This window comes from Ambystoma mexicanum, chromosome 1q, assembly GCF_040938575.1.
Source record: "Ambystoma mexicanum isolate Mex_15411 chromosome 1q, UKY_AmexF1_1, whole genome shotgun sequence".
Classification (NCBI taxonomy): domain Eukaryota; kingdom Metazoa; phylum Chordata; class Amphibia; order Caudata; family Ambystomatidae; genus Ambystoma; species Ambystoma mexicanum.
In genome coordinates, this window is record NC_090922.1 from 823,225,073 (window position 1) to 823,242,090 (window position 17,018).

General features: G+C 48.6%; 1 protein-coding gene across 7 annotated transcripts in view; it reads right to left on the bottom strand.

Moving 5' to 3' along the window:
- Nucleotides 1-17,018, bottom strand: part of CACNA1E (calcium voltage-gated channel subunit alpha1 E) — a 3,100,882-nt gene that overhangs the window by 552,892 nt on the left and 2,530,972 nt on the right. For all 7 annotated transcript variants that reach the window (XM_069641436.1, XM_069641438.1, XM_069641434.1 and 4 more), the window contains one exon: nucleotides 4,278-4,407. In XM_069641436.1, coding sequence (XP_069497537.1) covers nucleotides 4,278-4,407 — 130 coding nt within the window. The remainder of the gene's footprint in view (nucleotides 1-4,277; nucleotides 4,408-17,018) is intronic.

The window sequence follows — 17,018 nt, forward strand, 5'->3', positions numbered from 1 at the left end:
CCGGGTCGAAAACCCCAAGGCTTCCCTACTGGAGGTTGTTGCCTCCAGCAGACCGGGAGAGACATGTGGAGAAGGCCAGATCCCACAAGTGAAGATTGCTTTGTGTTCCAAGGATGCCAGCGACCCTCCCAGGTGACCCGCACAGTTGGGGAGGCAAGGCCAAGCCTGTGGTACTAACCTTGACTTGAAAATTAGAAAACCACAAAACAAGAAATAAGAGCACACAGCCGGTTAGATGGCAAGCAACCTGAGAGACCATTGTGTGTCAAAGTGAATGAAGTAGCAATATCAGATCACAAGTGAAGGCTGCACGCGTGTAGATGAGATGCGAAGAAAGGCAGACCTGTGAATGAATTTTAACCCCTTAAGTGCCATGGACGAGGTATCTCGTCCTTGTGATTACCTCCCCAGTGCCAAGGACGAGATAGCTCGTCCTTGGCACTTAAGGGGTTAAAGTGAAATACAGCTGCATATCAGCGACACTATGTAACAGAGTGGTCCGGTGAAAGAAAGTAACCCATTAGAATGTCTCTGGGAAAGGTGCATTGTTTAAAGCTAAAGGGCAAACAAACAGCAAGAGTAAAAGTAAATAGTGAACATTGAGTCGAAGTGGTCCTGCGTTGGTCTGTAACCAAAAACCCATGCACATTTGAAAGACTTCGACATCCGACAGTGATTGGAGCCCGATTGAGGGGGTCCTGAAGTGCATTAAGCTTGGAGAAGGCAGCCCCCTTGCAACTTTGTGTGAACTATATGGTGAGAGGTCTGAGCCTGGCAGAGGGGGATCTATGAGAACGTTTTGATTGAGACATTATTTTGGAAGTCAAACTTAAGGAACTTTAAACGTGGAAGGCCAGGTGGGCCTCGATCCACGGTTGTGAACTGTGTTGGAAGCCGAGGCAGAGTGTGTCAACCTGCTTGCAAGGATTGCCTTACCTCGTGAGGCCTAAAGTGGGGAGGAGAGCTGGTCCAGCCACATTATCATTTGAACACTGACTTTTCCTTTTTGTATACATCTTCCCCTTTTTTACACTTTTTGTACAAGAGATAGGGCAGGCATTAGGTTTTTGTTAGTATTGGCCATTTTGATTTGACAGACTCCACTAGGATTGTTTTGTTTATCGTTTGATGGTCGAGACTACTCCCATATTAGTTTTAGGGCAGAATAGGAGTTTCTCCAACCCCAACATTCTCAATAAAGGTTTTACAAATGGTATCCATTGTGTCAGTGTTAATACTTGTGAAACCATGCCTTCCCTACAGATCCCTCCACCAAGCGCAGGAGTTTCACTTACTTGGAGCCTCTAAGTGGCACCATCAAGACTTGTGTCCAATTCCCAAAAACGTTTTACTGTTCAAAAAACGTTTTTCTCTTTCCACTCCCTTTCAAAAGTAGTTCTGTAACGTAATCCAAATACCCTATCGTTTACATTATTTTTCATTTTACAGTATGGTTTCAAAATCAATATTGAACCACACCCAAGAAAAGCTAGAAATGTATGGCACTTACATAGAATTAAAGTACACATGCCCCACTCTTTTTGTCTGTCAACGTTCATGTTGAGTGAACAATTATTCGCTTCTCTGCCAGTAGGAAGTGAGTACATTGCTGGGCCCCATTTGTTGATTAAAGTGAATAATTGCAATGATTTCAGGTAAGGCCCATAAAACCTCAGCCCGATCCACTAATATCACTGGATACCGCCAGCTACATACTGCTGCACCCAACGATCTCTCAACACCTTGTGATCTTGACATTTTAAGACCAAATGTTTCCATGTCTCCTCTTTGGCCTTAGCCAAACGGCAGCCCCTGGCTTCACGCATGAACCCCCATCGGGAGCCCATTGTGTCCAAGGTACAAATATGTTCGACCTGAATCTAAGATACGTCATTCTGATCCTACAATCTGGAAACACAGATTAATACCCTGGAAATGTGTTAACTATCTTGTTTGTATACTTTTAGTGGTTGTATGCATTATACATTTGTATTTTCTCACATTGGTTACACCAATCCAATAACTTTACCACTAGTTTTAATCTCACAAGAGGTGCCTATATTCTACATACATTTTATTCAAAGTTTTTATTGTGCCTCTTAGGCAAATATTTCTCAAATCTTCATATAGGAATTGCTTAGGAGGATTCAGTAGTTTATGGAATAGCATTAGTTTATTGTAGACAACAACGGAATCCAATGTTTGTAAAACGAATTCAGTTCTTACAAACACTAAAGAACTGGGGAGCCACAAACAGCGCTACTAGGTGAATCACTCCATCCTATCTAGAGAATATTTTGTTGGAAGATTCAGTACCTCTATGCCATAGAGTAGGATGGGAATGATTTTGCCCTTATAATAAGTTATATGGTGAGGCGGGATAGATCAGGGGCAACGAGTTTGTCTTGGATGCAAGACAACGCAGTGCAACAAATGTTTCAATCCCGATCCTGCGCTTAGAAACCAATCTCTGGTATTAAGCGCGTTATAAAAGAACCATAACAATAATAATATAATATGGGGACATAGTTTATAGGCAGACATTTGAACAACCGAATGGGCCAACGTAGCATGCAGTCTTTCAAATGTACTTCCCAAATGGCACTATTGTTCACCATACCATCTGTCAAGGACAAATAGGGTCCTAGGATTGTATGCTTGAGTCTTTGGAGTGTAGCAGGGGCTCCATGTACGACAAATGGAAGAGCTGTAAACTGATATAGACCCTGGGGTGTGCTAATAGCGTTTATTTCTTTATCATGTGGATTCAATTGATCCTGCCAATAGCCTTTCGTCAAGTTGGGCTATTCAACTCACTGTGATTAGCATAAAACCAGGCACCTCCCACAATATCACCGTGGACCGGAGAGAATCAAGTGACAGTACAGATCCTGGAACCGACAATAAAACAAGCATACCTCACACAAAACACACAACTCACACAACCGCCATAAGAACAAACTGCCGGAAACATACATTCTAGGCATTGGACGTTGCCCCTCCGGGCACAATACCCCAGTGTGCAAAATCTAAGCACACTCAGAAAGCTGACACGCACAGACACCAGTTTCTCCTGGTTCTACAAGCACCAACAAAAAAGCACAACCGCTATCCTATCCCTCTTCCCTCATTAACCTACTCAACCAACTTTCTTACAGAGCCACGTGAGCACCTGGAGACCATGTAAATAGTAACAGTGTGCTGTATAAATCAATTTAACATAAGATAACAATAATCAATCAAGACTTTCTCAAGGGGTATAGTGGGAACCCTACGTGGACAATGTGGTCTGCCATGCTCATAGGAGTGCAGCCCAACTACCATTTATATTTACAAATATTCCGAAATCTTTTGAAAACGACACTCTTTGTCTAACTCTCGGCTCAACTGCACTGAACCTTTCTGCTTGTGTAGGAGCGCTTAGATGCCTGAGGGCTTTGGCGCTTTATAAATGTTGTAACATAACATAACATAACATACCCTTACTGCAAACCATTAGCACACATTTTGCAACATTTATTTTTTTGTATATATTTATATAGGATTCTGGGATTTTTAGGGATTTGGTTTTGGTTTCTAACTACTTACTTTCTACTTTTGAAACACTTGTTTGCTTTTACAAAGTTTCAACACTTTTACATTTTCCTAAAATAGCTCAGGCCTTTAACTCGTCTGTAAAATTGTGAGCTACTGATTTTAAAAGTGGTATGCATTTTTGTAGGCATTCCACTGTTTTGCAACATTGCTAACTATTTCAAGTACCTTCCTGCACTGTAGCTCGTTATCGACAGTTGACTTTATAACAAAGGCTATGTTTTTCAGTAAATCTACTGTGTAGATCCATTGCGTATGGTCATGCTGTTTAACTCACTATACCTCAGTACCAACCCTTTCCCCTGCTAAGAATGAAGCCAGTCGGCTCAGTCACGCTGATTCTGTGAAAGCATGGGCTAACTTGGTGGCAACCCTACACATACGCAACAGGGAGGTTGGCCTCCACAAGCCCCCCCCCACCCCATAGAGGAAATGCAGAACAACTTCCTGACAGGAAGGAGCAGTTCAGAGTCTGGTACACATAGTGCTTGGTGCCTGGAGGACACTGGCACAGATGGTGCTCAGTTAAGAGGCCACCTAGTGCAGACAGTGCCGTGAGCGGGGGGGTGTCCGCGGGACGTTGAATGGGTCATCAGCCAGATCTGTCCTTTTCTTGCCACACAGGGAGCATGAGAGGTCAGCAGCCAGGAGTAAATGTCTCTGAACTGGAAGCAGGTATTCACCTTGTTTCTCTCCGAGTTGGTTAACACTGGGTCCTCGGCTGCCAGGGCAATGCTGCTTGCCGCGATCACCAGCAGGATGCTCATCTCGAAATACCGTAGGTTCACAATGTAGTGGCAGGCCTTCCGGACACTGGAGAGAAAGAAACACATGGAAAGAGGCATGAAAGGTAAGGATCTCTACTCAGAAAAGTCCGTCACACAGGTAAGGGGCCAAAGGGAGATGCCCAGAGTCTCAGTTCTGCGCCTCATGTGAGCCCAGCAGCTTTGGACAACTGTCCTGCTTGGGCAAACACATAGACCAAGCACAACCCACATTTATCCACAGTCTCTTAGATGAGGTCATGTGCCACACAAGACTGAGATTATGGGTCATTTGAAGTAATAGTGATAGTGCAGAAAGAATCTGCACCTATAATCTGAGCACACAGAGTAAAGACCAATGCAGCCCTTGGCCACCATTTTCCATAGCCTAAGAATAGTCATTATCAACCAGTAGCTAGCCTGGAGTACAAAGCACTTATCTACAGTATGGACTCGGGGGACAGACCCTGTGCAGCAACGGCCTAGATTAGCGACCACCTCCAGCAAGTCGAAAATCAGTGACTGAAAGGATCATGCAGTGTTATATTTTGAAAGCATAGACGAAATGCAGTTATAGTTAATGAGGAATAACGATTTTGGGTGGCAAAGTACCACTACAGGATGCTGGCAGGAATCATGCGCCGCTACAGCCAGCCAGCAGATCAAACACATGGTAATTTGACAGCTATGTTACATAATTTTCTGAAAGCTTGGGGTATGTGGCACAATAACCTGAATGTAGATCTATATGACGCTATATTTTGAGGACAGGGACTCACACATATAGTTTTAGATAAGGGAGCACAAGATCCTACATTTCGAGAGCAGGGGCCTTATGCCACTGCCACCTAAAAGCAAGGATCTAATGCCACCAGAGCTGAAAAGCTTAGCACCTACTACCACAGTTTAAGGCAGGGACCCTAAGCTTCTACAGTTTGACATCATGGACAATAGGCAATTATATCAAGTGTGCAGGGACCACTTTCCACCACAACCTGAGAGTGAGAGTGCAGCCAGCGTCAATTATTACAGTACTGCACCTTTATGCATGCTCCCTGGACCTCTCCATTGTTGACTCAAAGCTTGTTGTTTCCTACATTTGGGGCAGTCGGGTAACCTAAGGGGACCTCTGCGAGACTGCCATTCTTCTCAATATATGCCTGCAGAGAAGCACATGACACACACCTTGATGTGTTTTACTGGGATGGCAAAGGGCCCTCTAATATGAAGGGCTGCCTTGGAAGAGCAGGATCCTTAAGTCTGAAAACAGTGTCCCATCAGAAGATCTTTTAGGATCCCTCTGTCGTTGCTCTGTATCCAGGACACCAACAACACTAAATGCCTTGCCAACAATGTCCCAGATCTAGGACTCTAACATTAGCATTCTTAGACATATCTGGAATTTGGAAAATCGAAGGCATCTCAGATACACCAAAAGTATGTACAGGAGCTGAGATGCTGTCTATTCTAAAGAACACGGATCATGTTGTGACACTCCAGTAAGGAATGGAGATTAAGCTAACACAAGGTGCTACGCTTCGCATTTAAAAAATTGAGTGGCTCTACATTGGGGTGTATTCATGGGTGTACCACACTACAACAAATAAGAGCAGAAAACAACACGACAACTTGTCCAATAGTATCTAGAATCCTTTGTTGTTTAAAACAAGAGCTGTATTGTATCACAGAATACAAAAGACAGAAATGCTATTCCCTGATGAATATGTAAAAATGAATTCATAATGACAGAAACATGTTGGACAACTTTTTATTCAGATGAGCTGTTCGTAATTAAGATAATTGTTGAAGTGTACTGTGATATAACAGATTTTTAAGTCTACATATTCATTATATACAATTGCATATTTGCCATGTTGTGTTGTGATAGTCTGTCTCTGTATTAATCTATTCAGGATTTATCATATATACTATTTGTGATTCAGTTTTCAAATACATGTTTTGCGTAATATTTTACACAGATGGTACACAACATATGCAGATTTCATACAGTAATTGAACTTGAATAAAAGATGTTTAATTAGCCCTAGAGGTATATTACATTCCCAACTGATGAATTTGGTCATATTACAATTCCAGGATGAGAAGGGTTCATATGTCCCTAGTATCCTGGGAGTTTTAGATGAAAGTGGAAATGTTTTCAAAAGCTTATTTAACTTTATCATTTGACAGAAACAGATGTTGCTCTTGCAGATGTCAGAAACAAAAAACACATGTCTGTATATGTCCCGGGAGGATAGCTCGGAGGCAACGTGCTCGCCTTGGAAGCAAGAGCACACGGAACAACACAGGTTCGATCCCTGTGTCCGTGCTTAGAAACCTCCGGGTATTAAGTGCGTTATAAATAACCTATCATATCATATATGAGGAAAGGTAGACCGCAAGTCCCTATTTTTGCATTCTGCATACCATATGCCCATGGAAGTTTGGAACGTGTCATGAAGTCACAGAGTGAGCACAAGAACACTTGCCATCTAAGACACAGCACCGCAAGCCTCAATTGTTTGGAAACAAGAATTATGTGATAATAGCCTTAGAGCATGAGTTATGTGTAATAGTATGGTGAGGGGCACATACTAAAAGTACATGCACTGAGTGCTGGAAATTGAAAAACATACTCTAGAAAGCCACTACATTGAGGCTTTTGGGAGTGGCTAGAGCAATGAGGGCAGGACTTAGGGCAGGATACTAAAAAGAACAGTCATTTTTAGTTTGGGCTATTAGAAGAGCCCAAACGATTGCATTCAAATAATGAACCATGTGTACATAGGGAAGAGGGCTTTGGACAAGGGGTACACAAGAATGACATTTGAGGAGGCACACTTAGGTGTTGTTTGCCTATTGATCCCTGCCATTCCTTGACCCTAACCATGCTAATCCCTATGGCTAATCCCACCCATTCCTACCCGTCTCGGAACTCTTTCAGCTCTTCCATGGTGGCGGCCATGTTGAATAAGGTTCATACATTCACACTGCATGGAAACTACTGGTTACATACTTATTTTATTATTGTGTATAATAACGAAGATAGTCTCACAAAAGAACAATCCTGCTGTGATAAAAACGTGTGCTCTACTGCAGCAGAACATTGTATTATTTGTATTCATTTACTGTGTGTTTGATGTAATTACTTCTTTATCAAATTAATTGCACCAAAGCAAACAATCATTTTCAAAAAGCCACATGTGAAGGTTAAAGAATCTTTCTGAAGCCCTGTTTTGTGGCAGCTCATAGCATCACCAATGGACGCCATCTTCTAAGTACACTGGGGTCCTATTTCGCAGCAGCAGTATGAGCTGACGAGAGTGTCAGCCAGTGTGTAGGATAGGAGAGAACTCCCAGAGCTGATCATGTGACTCTTGACCACGCCTCTTTCATTTCACATCTGAAAAAGAACAAGGTGGGTCACCAGCAACTGTACTGGAGCCACCAGAGGAAGTTCGGGAAGGGTTCCAGATCCTGGTTAGTGGCTGGAGGTGTCCGTGGGCTGTGCTAGAGTGACACTCTCATTCTGTTTGTCCAAGCGTGTAACTCGAGTGACGAGGAGGAGGTGAAGTGATTTGCTAGTTTCTGTTTCTCTGCTGAATAGTAGACACCACTGTCGCAGAACAGGCAGGGGCCGTTTCTTCATTGCTCATTAAGTCTGCGCTCCTTGGGGCAACTAAAAGCGCAGGCACGGAATTGACGTGCGCGTGTGTTGTGTACTCTGATTAAAGTGGGCTGCAGCAGAAGCTGGTGGATTTTTGGGGGGGGATGAAGTGATACTGTGTGCTTTTTTCTGAAAGGTTTTCAAATGGAGGGCCTTGGTTAGCCTCACCACTATTGGTCTGTGGTACAGCTTGTGGCGTTGGCCCTTTAAGGGCACGCACGCGACGGGGTGACGTTCACTCCGTCGCGTGCGCAGTTAAATAAACGGGGCGTTCCCCGTGACGACACAGTCACCGGGGAGCCCACACTTGCAACACCGCTGTCTCCGTGTCTCTGTGTCACGGGGGGTGGGGGGCTCACGGACGGTGGCATCCGGAGACCGCCAACAGTGGCGACGAGTGCCGGGATCACTTCCTGGAACAGGGGAAGACATTTGCTGGGAGCGTAGATGATCCTACGTGAACGCTCCAGCGAATTCTGACCGCGGAGAAGGAAGCGACACACGCGGCCGGCGGCCATTTTGATGAATAGGCCTCGGAGACTCACGGCTTCATGGCGAAGCGTCGGTGAGCCATCCGGACATAATTTCTGGATATTTCAGCGGCGGACAGTCGCTGGAAACAGCACGTGTCAATTTCAGAATGATTCATTGACATTTACACTGTTTTTCACCGAGTAGATGGGTGAGACTCTATGGGAAGCCTGCTGAATGCACTAGGGGTCTTTCCCCCTGCTCAATTTTTGGACACTTCATTGTCTGCCTGCTGGCTTGAGTGATACATCTGCGAGGAGCGCGCCTGGCGAGAGGCAGAATTCAATCCATCTCTGGAGGCTGACTGCTGGTGGTGAGTTGCGGCCCCATCAATTATATCTTCTGGGGTGCCTGTGCGCTATCCACCATGAGCCAAGCTGCTGCTGCTGCCGCTGCTGCTGCGCCTCCGCCTGCTCCCCCCCTGAAACCACCTGGGTCCCTACAGCCAATGCCTGAGTTTGATACCTCGGGTGCTCCATCAAGCCTGGGACAGAGGTGGAAGATGTGGATGGATAGGCTTGAGATGTACTTCAGGGCCACGATGGAGACAAGCGACGACAGCAAGCTGGCCACTCTCCTGTACTCTGCTGGCCCAGCAGTGCATGAGATATTTCTGTCCCTGCAGCCGGCGGATGGGTCCTTTGCGGCGGCAAAGGATGCACTCCATAATCATTTTCTGCCAATGGCCAACGCAGATTATGAACGTTTTCTCATGGGAACGGCTCGACAGAAGGATGACGAGACTCTGGATGTGTTCTATGGGCGGCTGCGGAGACTGGCCGCGCCATGTGCGTGGAACGACCCTGAAGTCATGATTCGCAACCAACTCATTCAGGGGTGTGTCTCTGGGAAACTGAGGCGCCAGATATTGCGCGAGCCTGGCATCACCCTTCCTCGCATCCTAGAACTGGGAAGGTGCCACGAGGTGTCGGAATTGCGTGCGACCAGAATGGAAGCTGGTGCCCACCCAGGCAAGGTGGAGGAGGTCTGCGCGGTCGGAAGAGGTCGTGGAGCGAGGCGCCCCATGAACACTCAGAGCCCGCGCCCGCTTGGGACCACTTCCTCGTGCCCAAAGTGTGGTTACGATCTCCCGCACCCAGCTGAATGCCCTGCGACTGGGGTTAAGTGCGGTAGGTGCGGAGGCGCGGACCACTTCGCCAGGATGTGCAGATCTGCAGCTCCCAAGATAGTGCCTAGGGGGCCTGTTCGAGCTGGTTTCTTCCGACCCCAAAGGACGTCCAACGTCGCTAAGGTGGACCAGGGTGACGAAGGGGAGCCTCAGGAAGAGGAGGAGGAGGAAGAGGACGAGGAAAACGTCTTCTTCGTGTCCAGTGTGAGCATGCTGAAATCCCGCTCCAAGAGACAGCCCAGGTGCAACGTGCTCGTCAATGGTGACTCTGTACCAATGCTAGTGGACACCGGTGCGTCCGTGAATGTGATGGCCAGAAAGCACTATGATACCATGCAGGCCCCGCCCACGCTGACCGCACCGAGAGCACGCATATTCGCCTTCGGCGGCGATCAGCCCCTCCCTCTGGACGGCGTATTCGTGGCTGATGTTCAATATGGGGACTCACACGTCCGGGCCAGATTCTATGTCACCCCGGTGAGTGACAACACCTTGCTTTGCTGTGCTGCGGCTGAGGCGCTGGGAATTGTCACATTTGCATCACAACCTTTACCACTCATCGAGGTCTTTACCGATACAAGAGGTTGTGTTTTGGGGTGTCTTCCGCGGCAGAGGTCTTCCAAAACATCATAAGAGGGGCACTAGCGGATTTGGATGGAGTCCTTAATATTAGCGACGACGTTTTGGTGTATGCCAGGTCGGAGACGGAACATCTGGCACGCCTGGCCAAGACCTTTGAACGCCTGCACTCGCTGGGACTCATCCTGCACAAGGACAAGTGTGAATTTCTGAAAACAACGATCGAATTCTTTGGGTTTGTGTTCAAGGCGGATGGATGGGGTGTCGCCGGACCCCCGCAAAGTGAGGGACATAAAGGAGGCGTGTCCGCCAGAGAATGTTGCGGAGGTGAGGAGCTTCTTGGGGATGGTTACTTACTGTGGCCGTTTCATCAGGAATCTGGCGTCCCGTTCAGAGCCGTTGAGATCGCTCACAAAGAAGGACACCACCTGGCAGTGGGGCCCCCTTGAGCAGGCGGCATTCGATGACATCAGAGGTGCCTTGGCGGCGGACGACACCATGGCGTTCTTCGATCCGAGTCTGCAGACAGAGATCGTTGTGGACGCCAGCCCATATGGACTGGGGGCAGTACTTACACAAGTGGGGAATGACCAGGAGATTCGACCCATAGCATACGCCAGTAAGGCGCTCTCCGACACCGAGCAAAGGTACTCCCAGATTGAGAGGGAAGCCCTGGCGGTGCTGTGGGGTTGCAGACACTTTCGCCTCTACATTCTGGGGCGCCCCGTGACTGTGGTCACGGACCACAAGCCGTTGTTGCCGATCATGGCGGGCTCATCATCCCGTCCACCAGTGAGAATAGAGCGCTGGATGCTCGCCCTGCTCGAGTATGGAGTGTCGTTGACCTATCGTCCAGGGGCTAACAACGCGGCAGACTACCTCTCTCAACACCCAAGAGGGGACTCGCAGGAGTCTGCATCAGCGGAGGAGGCCGACGAACATGTCCGCCTGGTTGTGGAGACGGCCACCCCAAACTCCATGCAGGTGGAAGAGTTCGAGGTTGCATCAAAAGGCGACGAATGTTTCGCCATCCTTAGGGAAGCCATGCAGAGGGGTACCTGGAAGACGGTACTGGAGGCCGTGGAACGCAGGACATGTGAAGCCAGAGTGGCCCTCGAGCAGTTATGGAGAGTGAGAGAAGAACTGACATTCTCGGAGTCGGGGCTGCTACTGAGGGGTGAGAGGATCGTGGTTCCCCAGGCCAAAATTGCACAGGTCATCACCTTGGCGCACCAGGGTCATCAAGGGGCGCCCAAAACCAAAGCTCGCCTCCGCCAGAAGGTGTGGTTCCCGGAACTCGAGCGGAAGGTGGAAGCATTTGTGGCGTCGTGCGTATGGTGCCAGGCTGCGGCACCGGCCCAGCGGGAACCATCCATTGAAGCAATGCCCAGAGGGACCAGACCATGGGAAGTGGTGCACGCAGACTCCGGGTCCACGTCGAGAGGCACTCACTTCCTAGTTGTGGTGGACGAGTGTTCTCGATACCCGGAGGTCGAGTTCATAGAGTCCGTCGCATTTGAGAACGTGGTGGTGGCGCTGGAGAAGATTTTCGCCACCCATGGCCTGCCCTCTGTGCTGTGCTCCGACAACGGGGCACCATTCCAAGGCGAGAGTTTTGCCGAGCTCATGAGGGAGTCTGGCATTCAACACCTGCAGGTAACCCCACTGTGGCCCCGGGCCAACGGGGAGGCGGAGCGCATGATGCGCACCCTCAACAAAGTGTTCAGGATCGCCCATGGAAAGGGCGAGTGCTTGCAGAGGGCCCTGTACGTCTTCCTGCGGGGATATTGGACCACACCTCACTCATCAACGGGTGTGGCCCCGGCGGAGGCTCTCTTCCAGAGATGCCCAAGAGACGTCATACCGGAGGTGGGGGACAGGGACCCTGCCATCATTGACAATGAACAGGTCGAAGAGGACAGACGAATCAGGACGCAGATGGAAAACATCCGGAGGGGCCTGAGACCCCCGCACATCGCGCCGGGAGATGAGGTTTCTGGTGAGAAATCGCCACCCACAAGGAAAGTTGTCCCTCACGTATGAACCCGCTCCTCTAGATGTCGTGGCGGTCCAGGGCTCTATGGTGACAGCCTCTGACGGGACGTCGTCTGTAACAAGGAATGCTTCATTCTTCAGGAGGATCGGCGACCCGAGAGTGGACAGCCCGGACAACCGAGAGGGTGAGGGTGCCTTGGATGAAGGTGGGGGTGAAAGCCCTGCCGTGGACTCTCCAGCTCGAGGCAGACCAGGTCAAGAGACACCGGCCAGGGACGTTGGCAGGAGGTAACCCCTGAGAACAGGGCGTGGGAAACCTGCCCGTCTCACAGACTATGTGACGGACTAAGCTGGGGAGGCTGACCGGGGGTAATGGTCAGGCCGTGACAGGTATCCGCGGGGGATCCAGGGTGGCTGTGAATAAATGGGGGTTTTTGGAGTTGACAGAGTTGTGTGCTTTATAAATGTGTGATAGTTAGACCCTCCTGTTTCCAATTTGTTGTTATGGAAAAGGAGGAGTGTGGCGTTGGCCCTTTAAGGGCACGCATGCGACGGGGTGACGTTCACTCCGTCGCGTGCGCAGTTAAATAAACGGGGCGTTCCCCGTGACGACACAGTCACCGGGGAGCCCACACTTGCAACACCGCTGTCTCCGTGTCTCTGTGTCACGGGGGGTGGGGGGCTCACGGACGGCGGCATCCGGAGACCACCAACACAGCTGTGCTATCAGATCAGACACGGGGGAGGGCGCATGGGATTTGGTTTTAAAAGCATTTCTATCGGCTTCAGTTGAAGAGGTGTGTGATGACTACAAATGCTAGAATGCACTTTGGGCCATCATGTGATTGAACGTGCAAGGTCTGTACGTCCTGGCTGTATTTGAACATCCTGTCAAGTAACCATTGTTGCATTTTATGCACAAACTGAAACATACTGTCTGGCATGATGCTAAATGTACACAGCATACAATGTGGAATTGTATCAGTGCTGACAATCTGTGTCTGATTCCGGCTGTTTTCTTTCTTTAAATGTGGCTTTTCAATGTCCACAGCACAGACCAGTCAGGAATAGACTCTTGAAACAAAGGTTGCCATGGCCAATAGGTCTGACTTTTTCATTCTTATAAGTGAGCTAGCTGCCCAGGAAGGAATTCCGACGCAGGAGCGTCAGAATGGGGAAATCGATCCAGTCTAATTGGCGGGGTGCCCTGCCAGTGCGCTGTGTGAGTGTGGAAGCCCAGCTCATGTTTATAACCAGCGGCACAGTTTAGAGACAGTGTAAATTCAGCCAGCTAACGGTTGCTCCTTACGCCAAACTGTTCGCGCTTCTGGTCTTTTTAGCACCGGAGACGCAAGTCTTGCACTGACGCCCTCCCGGGAATTCTGGTGTGCAAATGTAGCACAGGCAGGCCCTCACAATCCGCGACTCCCGCCATCTTTTCAGTCACATCCATGACCATGAACAGAATGTAAACAGACAGTGACTGTCCCTTAGCTGAGTGGCAGCTAGCCTGTACATTAGAAAGGTTTGTCCACTGGCACACGTAAGTCAGCAAAAGGATATGGTGCGGTGCCTGCAAACAACTGCCTGGCGAGGCATGTGCCGGATGCCATGGCGTGCGTTGCTGGGCAGCTCTGTCATTGCTAGCGGAAGGAAGAGCTACATTAAGTCCCATTTCAAATATTCTGTGCGGTTAGGAGGCTTTGGACCGGTGCCGCCCTTCTTCTATGCCGCCCCTCCCATCCCTTCAACTCACTGTCTGCAGACTGGTCACTAGCGCTGGCAAGCCAGCACGCCTGGAATGAGCCCACACCTACCCCACACGTCTGGGCAGACAGCGCTGGGTTTCCCGGCTTGTACACATTTATGCGGGGCTGCTCTCAGAGACTCACACAAGATCTGAATTGCCCAGTGAGGGGATTCACCAGTGTGGAGCGCCACATAGAGACAACTAGCCAACAGAGGTGTAGCCAGGATTGTCTACCAAGTGGGCTCTGAACCTAATGTAGTTGAGCCCACCGCAGTGAGATTAGCATCTGTAAACGCCCACACAGTGCTGGGGACAAGCCATTTACAGATACTGGGCGGGCTTTGCCCGCTCAGGCCCTACCCTGTCTACGCCTCTGCGGGCAAACATTATGCTAAAAGTGGAAGAGCTGGGGGGGTGCAAGAACTGCTTAGATTCAGTGTTAAGGGTTGGGGCACAAAACAATGAGCATGTACCATTTCTATTTTGATCTCCACTATTCCAATTGTGATTTATATTTTTAAACGTTTGCATATGCTGCCATTTTATTTTAAAAGGTCTGCACAAAGTGTACATTTCGAATGAGCGACTCACAGTTTCTGAAGTGCACGATGCTTAAAAGACCTCAGACTTGTGGTCGCACATTCCTCTGCGAGGCCTGTGGGTTCACATGTACCCGGGCTTTCTACGCCCTATTTGATTTGCCATTGTACTTGTCAGTAGCCCTGGATCACGCCAGTGCAGTTGGTAAGAGTAGTTTTCTCTGCTCCCTGACCTTGTACTTTAAATTTGATTCTGTTAGCCTAATGCAACAATCTCTCAGCGACGCTCGCCATTCAAAGGTTGATTGTGCCTGTTTGGACACCAGTTTTATGATGTACAAATGATGGCATGCTTTGAGAACTCCCAATTTGTGTTGGCAATGCACAGTGATAGTATCAGCCACTAGATTTGTGGGCACTCTGCGTTTGTCCTTTACCGAAGTCCTGTCAATGTGCACAAATCAGATATAAACGAACCTAATAATATATACGTTTTAGTACCATGTTGTGAAAAATAGTATGATTATAGCTTTGTTTTCTCCATCATTAATTAATGCCTACAATTACCAGCATGCAATGTTGTGAGCAAAAAAAAAAAGTCTCTGTAAAGGAACACAGTGACAGAAAATGTACAATAGGATCACCGGCTTGTAGTCATTGTTTCATAGATCAAGCATCCTTGTACACCACTCCTCTTCCTAATCACCCACCATTCACATCTCAAAATGGACAATGGCCACTCCCAATGGCTCACAGGAAAAATGAGTGGGAAAAAGACAGCTCTGTCTGTTTGGATCTGAAAGAACAACAATGCTGGTATAGTAGTGGGAGAGCCAGGTGGGGAGTGAAACGCCGGGCAAGAGTCTGCATCACCTTCAAGGGCAAGAAGGCAAGTTAAGGGAGGCATATTGGGTGATGGAAGAAAAGACAGACTTCCCAAGAGGTAGGTGCCTGGAAAAGGACGTAGGCCAAGGGCAGAGCAAGCAACATGACAGAGGAGCGCCATGTGACTAACACTGCTTCAATGCTTTTGGCTTCACCTGCCGGTTTGGAAATGCACTGTTTTTCCATACAGTGAAACGTGCATCTACAGGTAAGCAGAGGGATGTGGGAGAGGGTCTGTGTGGGACAGGAATCCCCACATCTGCAGTGGTCGAAGTGAGCGGGAGCGGTTGGGAGTGGCGCTCCTCTACTTTTTAAAATTAAGTTTTACTGCTCCTATACTTTTATTTTAAAACGAAACTGTTTCAGAACGTTTTCGTTTTAAAATAACATTGTAGGAAGAAGTTGAAACTTGCACTTTCAGTGCACTGCACTGAACGTTCCCTGTGCATGTGTTTGGGGGTTTGTATTGTGTGTGCGAGGCGGTGTGGTGATGGGGTTTTTGGGGAGTGGGTGTAGGGGAGTGGGTGTAGGCTAGCAGGGAACATAGTTCCACTACTTCTTTTCGTACACTTCGACCACTGCACATCTGAGGCCAGGGCCCTGATCTCCACGTTGTGATCGTATAGAATGCATGCACGATACACGACGATTAGGAGCACTGAACTAAGACTCAGACTGAGTAACCTTGAAATGTGCACCCCATGGCACAGAGCAGCACACACGGGCGCCGAGCACTGCCTGGACAGCATGCCTCCACTGCTTTGTGGTCAGGACCCCTGCACCTTACGGCTGGCCTTTGTGATTCGCAATGTCCATTTCTCCAGTGCCACCCCTGAGGATATAGGTACAAACGCCATCACTTTGAGCATCACTGGCTTTGCCAGAGCCAAGTCCTTTCATACATTTGGCCTCCGTTTATTATTAGTCGTCAACCTGTGTGTTTTCTTTTTAAACAGTAATGTTTCGCTCCATATTCTGCATCCCTGAATACTTAAGGATCTGTTTGGTACTCGGCTGAATTCTAAATGTGAATTTCGCTATGACTCTAATATTTTGCCCATCAGACTATTGGGCCCTATGTACCGTGGGAGTGGCCACGTGCTCTTTTACTCGATAATAATGTGTGGGCGCACAGTTGAAATGGAGCCACTGTCATGGTAGGCCTCATGGCTCTGGAGTATGAAATGGAGTCATTGGGCCTCATTACGACCCAGGCAGAAAATCATGGTGCTATTAGCACCATGGCCCATGCCGGTAACTTACCGACTCCGCCATGGAGAAAGGGGGGATTACCACCCCATTACAAGGTTGGCGGGGCGGTAATTCCCCATTGAACCATGGCCCTTCCCCATTTCCATAGGGCTCTATGGGAATGGGGAAGGCGCTAAGTACGGTACCGCAAATTGCGGTACCGTACTTAGCACCAAGGTCCCTTTGCGGGTCCCTACTTTAACGGCTGGTAAAACCAGCCATTAAGGTCAGGTCCCACAGAGGGACCTCGTAATTAGGCGCTAATGGGTTAACGGCGCCACAGCCTTTTACGGCGCCGTTAACCCATTAGCGCCAGGGTCGTAATGAGGCCCAT